This window comes from Thunnus albacares, chromosome 1 (genome assembly GCF_914725855.1).
Source record: "Thunnus albacares chromosome 1, fThuAlb1.1, whole genome shotgun sequence".
Classification (NCBI taxonomy): Eukaryota; Metazoa; Chordata; class Actinopteri; order Scombriformes; family Scombridae; genus Thunnus; species Thunnus albacares.
This window is the reverse complement of record NC_058106.1, coordinates 11890129-11899616: the sequence shown is the minus strand read 5'-3', so window position 1 is coordinate 11899616 and position 9488 is coordinate 11890129. Positions and strand designations below refer to the sequence as shown.

The following is a 9488-nucleotide window of genomic DNA, read 5'->3' as shown; positions in this document are numbered from 1 at the left end:
ACTCAACCCGTGCTTTGCCTAAATGTCTGACTGTTTAAATTTAGTAGCCGCCTGCAACCTGAAGTTAACAAGTTAATGTAAAACATTTGCAAGGTAATGCATTAATTCATGCTTTGATCCGCTGTCATAACCCAGTTTAATAAGTTGCAGTCCATTGACTATTAATTTGTTTCCAAATGGTGTGAGCAGGAGGAACGGTTCTAAAATGCTTTACTTTGCCACTAATGCAAATCAAAGTTAGGCTATCTATTTAATATGCATGATTGGTTGGTGTAATGTAATTAAAATCATACTATTTAAATTATCCTAACAGCAAAAAAATTAAACTTTAAATGTATTTTCAAAGTACACTTGCTCCTGCTGCTAAGAACAATTAATTTTAGAAACTAATTCATTTATTGGATTAAGCTTCACTGTTCTTTAAACACTGCAAGATTTATTGGCCCTTTATTTCACCCTAATGGGACATGAGTTTGAAAGAGCATATTTGGAGATTGAATGTGTTGCAGTTAGTTTTTTAGGTTACCCACAGATTTAGGTTTGAACCCGCTGAGGAACATTTCTGATTGACAACAACAGCTATGTATATTCCCAATAGCTGAGAATAATTGCTTTGTAATAAGATAGGGTAATACCAAGAGTCATTTTTATGAATTACACTGAGATGTTTTCCATTATATTTTGTCATTTAGTTTCCTCATTCTGACAGATGTCAAATATATTGTAACTTCTATATTTGGCTTCATCTGACCAGTAGCTTTTCTTGATTGAAAATAAGAATGCTATATTGAAATTGCTGCAAATCACAACCACTGGACTCATATATAATATTTACAGCAGTTTCTGCTGGTGAAACTGACCATGCAAAATTAATGTTAGTCTAAACAAACCCTGCAAGATGCCACATGTTGACCAAGATCTCCCATTAAAAAATGTTTAATAAACTGAAAACTGGTTTGTCAAGCAAGTCAAATCTCTCTCTCTCTCTTTCTCCCTCACACACATACACACACTCTTCTAACTACACAAGCATCCAAGGGTCATTAATTGAGTTTTCTTTTCAAATCCTCATTCGTCACAGTAATTAACCGATGTTGATCAATCAGCAAGGGCTCCCTTAAAATTGATTCCATGTGTGATAAGAGATGTGTTAGTAGTTTTTTTTTTTCTGTCACTGGGACGTTATGGAAAAGATCCAAATGTGTAATTTGAAGTGCCTCTGTTTGAAGCCTTTGATCTCGTCTGTTTTGCAGAGCCTCGGTTCATCATTTGCGACGTGTCGCTGGTGCCCTGTGTATTGCATAAGGAACTACTGTTGAGCGATAGGCCGTGTATGTTTGCTTATGAGAATGTGAAATTGTGTCATCTGCATAATTACCGTCAAAGAGCTCTGTACAAAACAGCCCTCAAGTCACTCGTGTATGATTGCCCTCTTTTTACAGCACCTACAAATTAAATTGGCTCCAGTGCGCTCCCAGCTCCATTCTTCACAAGAATTAAGAATTTTAAAAGTAGATGTAAGAAATGATAATAATAATGGTAATAATAATATTAATAGTAATAATAATAATAATAATAACAATACTAATAATAATAACAATAATAATAATAATAATAATAATAGGATTTAAAATTTAGCTACAGTTCTCTTGGTGTTTCCTGTGTTAAATTGTTGAATTTTGGCCTGTTCCGATGTGTGTGTGTGTGTGTGTGTGTGTGTGTGTGTGTGTGTGTGTGTGTGTGTGTGTGTGTGTCAACGGAAGTCAAGCAGAGGTTAGTTTACTGTTTACTGAGACTCTCTTTAGGAAAGAGGGGAGCGGCGTCTCTTAATGCTTTTATGGCTACGCCAGTTTCCCGGGTCAGTGTGAAAGTGTTAAGTTAGTGCGTGGTGCGTTTGATTGGAGGCAATAAATCAGACACAGTCCTCGGCGTGGGTGGAGTTGGTGGGGGGAACGTCCGAGCGACGCGGTCCCGTTGATGAGACACGTGTCCATCCGGACTAGGAGCGCTGCTTAGCGGACAGCAGCAGCCAGACACCACGCTGGACTCTCAGATTTATATCCTCTCTTCCAATGTTTATTAAGGCCTAGCCACGCTGTCTCTCTCCACCCCACCCCACCCTCCCCTCCCCCCGCCCCCACTCCCCCACCCTCTCTCTCTCTCTCTCTCTCTCTCTCTCTCTCTCTCTCTCTCTCTCTCTCTTTCTCTCTCTCAATTCAGTTCAATTTAATTCAATTCAAAGGGGTTTTATTGGCATGGGAAACAGACATTACATTGGCAAATGTACATAAACACAAGAGTTGTGATTTTGCAGTATATATATATATATATATATATATATATATATATATATATATATATATATATATATATATATATATATATATATATATATATATATATACATATATAACTTAAAACAAAATAGAAAAATGTAGACTTGTAGTTTAAAAAAAATACAAATAAGTGAGAACTATATATCACTGCAACATTTATTTATTTTTAAATGAATGTATTTAAAGATATTTGTTCTGTATGTATGTACAGTAAGTATGTCTATGTACAGAGATCAGCACAGTGCAAATGGTCAGTGAAGGAGTACACATCTTCATGGTGGTTGCTTTCTATTGGACGCCCTTTTCCTGTCATAACAGGTCACAAATCTTGCTGCTGTGTTTGCACATTGCTGTATTTCGCCCAGCAGACATGGAAGTTTTTTGTTATTAGCCATGTTTTCAAAGTCTTTTTAGGTGCGTGTAATCTGTGGGAAGTATATGTCTCTGATGTCTTACAGCTGGCAGGTGGTTAAAAAGTGCAGCTCGGTTTGCACCTCTTGCTGTGTGCAGTGGGTGCACTGTCTTTCTTCTCTGCGGAGCCAGGTCTGCCTCTGGCGGCCTCTCTCCACTGCGAGGCTGTGCTCACTGAGTCTGTACATGGTCAAGGATTTCCTTAGTTTTTGGATCGGTCACAGTGGTCAGGTGATCTACCACTGAGTATTCTTTGTTTAGGGCCAAATAGCATTCCGGTTTGCTCTGTTTTTTTTTTTAGTTGATTCTTTCCGATGTGTCAAATAGTTTTCTTTTTGTTTTCCCATAATTTGCTTCAGTCTAATGGGGTTTCTGTCTGGGGGCTCTGTTTGTGTTTGTGAACAGAGTCCCAGAACCAGCTGGCTGAGGGGGCTTCTCTCTAGGGTCTCTCTGTAGGTGAGGGCTTTGTTATGGAGCGTGTCAGGGTCACTTTCTTTTAGGTGATTATAAAATTTAAATGCTCTCTTATGAATTTTTATTATTAGTTTTATTTTTATTTTTTTGTCATTAATTGTAGTTTGGATTTCGAGAATGTGGAAAATGGATTTGTAGAATTCTGCATGATGAGTCTCAATTTGGTTTTTGTCCCATTTTGTAAAATCTTGGTTGGCAAGTGGACCTCAGACCTTGCAACCATAAAGGGAAACAGGTTCAATAACGGAGTCCAATATTTTAAGCCAACTTGATGTTCCCTTCTCTCTCTCTCTCTCTCTCTCTCTCTGTCTCTCCCTCTCTCTCTCTCTCTCTCTCTCTCTCTCTCTCTCTCTCTCTCTCTCTCTCTCTCTCTCTCTGTCTGTCTCTCCCTCTCTCTCTCTCTCTCTCTGATGTTTTAAGCGTTTGAAAAGGACGTGCTTTTTTTCTTCTTCTCTTTATTCTTTACACTTATTATGCGGCTGTGTAGCCTATCTAAATGTCAAATACCATCCACTTATCTTTAACCACTCTTTACTTGACTGTCTGGACCGACTCAGTTTGCATGTCGATGTTATATATGTGTGTGTGTGTGTGTGTGTGTGTGTGTGTGTGTGTGTGTGTATGCGCGCGCGCGCGCATGTGTGTGTGTGTGTGTGTGTCAAGTGTGAGCGTGCTATTGACTGCAATGTAGTGATTACCATTCCGGTCGGATGGCACCAGCAAGCCGCTGTAATTAATAACCCCATAATCCGGGTTGGGGTGGATGTCGGCGAAGAACACACACAGATTCAGGACAGAGGTTTACAGAAATAAGGCGTATCCTTATGGTAGCTCTATATAAGAAATTATAGCTGCTATTATCCCTCCCAGACAATGATAACTATCTGCTTCAAAAGAAGATTAAAGGTTTATACAAGTTCAGAGTTCTTGGAAACCCGGATCGCATTATCAAAACTAAACTGAGATTGATGAGATTTCATCTCGCTGTCAGTATTGCATTGAGACTTACCACATTCAAATAAAGTGCGTGAAATAATAATTCAACCTCTGGTGTTGTTTTGCAAACGATTAACAAAACAGATGCTGGTACAAAGTCGAGTTGAAATGCGATTATGGTTGTCCCGTACACACTTTTCTATATTGATTCACGGAATTTCAATTCTGACTCCCTTGTTTTGTTTTAATCCGTATTATTTACAAGAAACATCAGGTTGAATCAAAATTATCAAATGGATTTCTTGAAGGTGCGGTCTTTCCGGATTTTAGTGGATTAAGATCTTTCATTTAAAAACAGTAGCCTAAATTATTTGTTGACTCACTTCGAACCATATGTTTATTCACGAATTATTATTATTATTATTATTATTATTAGTATTAGTATTATTATTATTATTATTATTATTATTATTATTAAGATGGTTATTCTATTTGTTTTATTTTATTTTATTCCATTTGTTTATTTATATATTTTTATTTTATTTATTTTTTGCCTTTGTTTATTGAAATCCGCGTGTTGTTTCACCAGAATAAACATCTTTCCAGTCCAATTCACTATAATGTTTATTACTTATCATTGCTGTTACTTTACACTTAGTCTTCATTAACAGTGTAATGCGTCTATCATCAGCTCTCTCTTTGATGTCAAGTGGCTACACGGGACCCGTTTGATGTCTCAAATTAAAGAATGAATTGACTGCGATTCGCCTGCCACCAAGAGCCCATAACACCTCAAACCCGGTGTAAGAAAACACAGCTTGCACCCAGTGATGTAGCGATAAATAGGTGTGTATAACCTGTGATATAGGGTCATTGCAAAACATGACCACCGACAGTACTTACAAAGACATTACTTCATAATTATTTTCAGGTTTTCTGTTAGTGATTTACGTGCGTTTGATACTGGCCATTAAGATTTGGGGGAATTTAAACGTATGTCAATTTAAAAAGGTGTATGTAAAGTCTATCCCCTTATTAGAAAAGGAGCTGAAACCGGCTTATACTCAGCTTTTACTCCCCAATTTTACTTTATTTAACCAATACCTTCTTGGAGATGAGTCTCCAAGTTTGGTTCGGCAACTTTCTTCTGCATTTGTGTATTAAAAAGAAACTTCAGACAAAGAAAGTTAATCAGTCACTGACACCAAATATTTACAGTTGTGCAAACGGACAAAAAAAAATGTGAATTAACACAAAAAAAACGGTGGTAGGACAGACGAGAACAAATAACAAATGAAATAGATTGGCGAGCCATAAAATGAGATTTGAAACCCCATTCAAATAAGAGCTCGCGAAGTCAGTGCACTTATCCGAGAGAGGGAGAGAGAGAGAAAGAGAGAGAGAGAGAGAGCGAGAGAGAGAGAGAGAGAGAGAGAGAGGAGGGAGGGAGGGAGAAAGAGAGAGAGCGCTGTTTGGTGTGTGGTGTGCATGAGAGGGGTGAGATTTGAGAAATAGGAGGGGCTTCTAAACGACTAGAAATGTCAATCTGAGCAAGGGAGTCCCAATAATCTAAAGCAATCTGTAAGGACCTGACCTTAGTCCATCCAGATCAATAGGGAAGTGAGGGTGGAAAGAAGAAGAAGAGGAAGAAATAAGGGGCGCAACCGGATCGTTTACACTGGCTGTTCCCGAGGAAATATAGACTTCCCTTGCTTGCACCTTTTGTTGCTCACATGCTCACACTGTAAAAGTGGATATCGAGGCAATTCCCTTGCTTTGTGTGATTGCAGCAGACTTTTTCCCCCTTTCCTGCCACCATGTCTTTCCCTCAGCTGGGATATCAGTACATCCGACCGATATACCCACCGGAGCGCCAGGGGATCGCCAGCAATGCCCGGGCCGGGACAGAGCTCAGTCCGTCCGGCGCACTCTCCAACGTCCTCTCCACTATGTATGGATCTCCTTTCGCCGCAGCAGCGCAAGGCTATGGAGCGTTTCTCCCCTACTCAAACGATATATCAATTTTCAATCAATTGGTGAGTAACTCTCTGCTCTCGTTAAGTCTCTTATAAGTCAGTTTACATGTTACACTTTAAAAGAAACGATGAAACTACGCGGGCCTCGACGAGAGCTTTATTGGCACTTTTTAAGTGTAAACTTTAGGAGCGCCGTGGTGAACTTTGTCGTTGAATTGTTTTGTGAAAATGAGTTAAAAGTGGTTAAAAATTAACACATTAACAAATCGAGCTTTCGGTTGAAGGTTTAGCCGAAAAAAATAGAAAACTGAGTGAATAAAGAGTGAATAAAATGGTGTAAAGTGCTGTGGGAGGTTTACAGGTATAGGTGGGGTAGTCTATAAGTTTGTAAAAGTGAAGTCTTCTCCTTCGAAGTATTTGATTTATAGAAATTAAAAATATCACAAAATTTCGTTCATTTTTTAGGCTAGTGGGACGTGAATAACAATTTAAGTTGTGACAAAAAATACGTTAACCATTTTGTTTGTTTACACTTCAATGATAACCTCATTATTGTTTTATTGCTGTAAATCCACAAAGCTTACTGTGGGATCATGATAATATGTGTCATGAAGAAGAATTTCAGAACAAGTATTTGTTTATGGTATTAATTTTTAAGTCTAATAAATCCCTCTGACTCTTGGATTCTTTGTCTTTGCAGGGGGCTCAGTATGAACTGAAAGACAGTCCCGGTGTCCAGCACCCAGGGTTTGCCCACCATCACCCTGCTTTTTATCCATATGGCCAATATCAGTTCGGTGACCCGTCCAGACCCAAAAACGCCACCAGGGAGAGCACCAGCACCCTGAAGGCCTGGCTCAGTGAACACCGCAAGAACCCCTACCCTACCAAGGGCGAGAAGATCATGCTGGCCATCATCACCAAAATGACTCTCACCCAGGTGTCCACCTGGTTCGCCAACGCCAGGAGGAGGCTAAAGAAGGAGAACAAGATGACCTGGGCCCCCCGGAACCGCACCGACGAAGAGGGAAATGTTTACCCCAGCGATCACGAGGGGGAGGAGGGGGACAAGAGGGAGGACGAGGAGGAGATCGACTTGGAGAACATCGACACGGAAAATATCGAGAACAAGGACGACTTGGACGACCAGGACGACCTGCATTCAGATATAAAACTAGACGGGAGGAGTGACTCTGAGATTTCTGACGGCTATGAGGATTTACAAGGGCCCGACCAGAGGTTTCTAAAGGCTGTGGGGAAAGAGGGTAAAGACGTGGAGAGAGGGGGAGAGCACTTCCACAGTCACCACCTCCACCATCACCACTCTTCTTTGGAAATCAAAACGTCCCAGCCAAACGGGGAACAGCTCAAACTGAACCCGGTGTCCGTTAACTCACCGCCCTCAGAAAACAACCCAGCCCCAGCCCAAAAGCCAAAGATTTGGTCTTTGGCAGAGACAGCCACGGCCCCTGACAATCCGCGCAAATCGCCACAAATGAACGGCAGCAACTCCGCAGGGCCGGCCGCCCAAACCATAATAACCCCTCACAGACTCATCTCTTCTTGTCCCGTTGGGAAAATCCAGAACTGGACGAACCGAGCCTTCTCGGCGCATCAGCTGGCTTTACTGAACTCTAATCATTATCTGGGACTGGCAAACCAGGCCACTGCCACCAGCCTGGCCCTCTACAGCAGCAGGCAAACGGAGGACAAGAGTCATAGTTCAGAGACTCCAGTCACAGGTACATGTCCCCGACACTGAGACGCGCATGTATAAATAACTACAAAAACAAAGACACTAGTCCATTGCCCGTCATTCATTTCTATTATTTTAGACCTCCTTTTGCCTTCTTTGCCTGTTGATGGATTTCTTTCTCTCTAGGCCACACAGATGAACAGTGTTACAATGTTACAGCTTACAGAATACAGTGTGTGTGCGTGTGTGTGTGTGTGTGTGTGTGTGTGTGTGTGTGTGTGAGTGTGTATGTGTGTGTAACTGCTTTGAAAAATGTCCGAGAGGTTTATTAAAGCAAGTGCAGATCAGAAAGCATTTAAGAGAAAAGACAAATGTTGAATTGGGTGAAAAGTGTTGTTGATTTGTATGCCCCCTTTTCTTAATTTGGTGTTGTTACATCCATGTGATATTAAGGCCCAAGTGCTTGTATTTAATTGTTTACATAGAGCCCATTAAACCAACCAACTTTCAACACTAAATTCACTGATGCCCAGCATGGGCTCTGATAATAGGCAGTTTAATTAATGCATTTTAATTTTCATTGCCACTATTTCAGAGAGAACTTAGTGCCTTGGATGCAGAGAAAAAGTTGTTAAAAACAGCTTTCCACCCAGTTCAAACATAGCGAGGATGTCAGTTGATGACATTTGGGGATTTTCTTTTTGATGTCATATCACATTTTCTGTTTTAAACGACATATTTACCCAAATTAGCTTTTATTCTAAGATATTTTTTTTTATCCCTGTGTGTGCGCTTGTGTTATTTCGTCAAGGCCTATGTTACACTTACTTGTTTGGTCATGCAAATGAGCTCAATGCAAATTCACTACAGGCTCGTTTTTGAAAGGCAATTGTCACTTTTATATCACTTTGTGTTTTAGCTCTTCATGAGGCTATTGTTAGTGGTTTTTTTCTTCTTTTTTTTTTTTTTAGATCACTACATTTTTTTTTTCATTCTGTTTTATCCCTGTGTATTTCAGACCTCAGAACCAACTAGAAGCAGCGGTGGTTCTTTCGGCTCTTTCCTCTCCATAACCCCTCACTCATCCTCTTTTTTTGTTTTTTTGTTTTTGTTTTTTTTTTTTTGCTTTTAATTTGAATATGGAATGTAAAATAAGAATAATACATCTCTGTATACTTACATTGTAAGCATGTCCTGTGTAAAACTGCTAATGTAATAATGTATGAACCTGTAGTCTGTGAGTTTTTTTTCTTTTTTCTTTTTGTAAGTTCTGTGAGGATTTGATGTTCAAATGTTTTGTATATAAAGTTAAGAATATGTACATACTTGTGAACCAAATTGTACAAGAAAGTCTATATTTTGGCTAATAAATGAATTGCTGCAACTTTAAAAAATGGTTGGTTTTTGGCCGAGCTATTTTGACAGCTGCTTTTGATGCTTGGTTGTTATTGTGCCATTGCAGCTGGAATTGCATTGCTTTGGTTTTGCATGTGTGTTAGTGGACAGCCTGAGGCGCAGACTTCATCCTCCGTGATAAGTAAATATTCGAGAGGGATTTATCATACTTTCATAGTAGAGGGACTTAAGGCTAATTAGCCAGTATTGCGGCATACATTTGGATATTAATGTTGTGGGATTATCCTCATAGAGGCGTAGTGG

At 39.7% G+C, this 9488-nt stretch overlaps 1 protein-coding gene across 2 annotated transcripts; it reads left to right on the top strand.

Moving 5' to 3' along the window:
* Positions 1-5664: 5664 nt before the first annotated feature.
* On the top strand, positions 5665-9223 carry irx3a (iroquois homeobox 3a). 2 transcript variants are annotated; one of them, XM_044360444.1, is made up of 3 exons: positions 5665-6193; positions 6834-7875; positions 8848-8988. In XM_044360444.1, the coding sequence occupies exons 1-3, from the start codon at positions 5975-5977 to the stop codon at positions 8862-8864; spliced, it is 1278 nt and encodes a 425-aa protein (XP_044216379.1). In that variant the 5' UTR covers positions 5665-5974; the 3' UTR covers positions 8865-8988. The 2 variants fall into 2 exon arrangements, with proteins under 2 accessions (XP_044216379.1, XP_044216370.1); XM_044360435.1 differs by having other exon boundaries at positions 5666-6193; positions 6834-9223.
* The last annotated feature ends 265 nt before the right edge of the window (positions 9224-9488 follow it).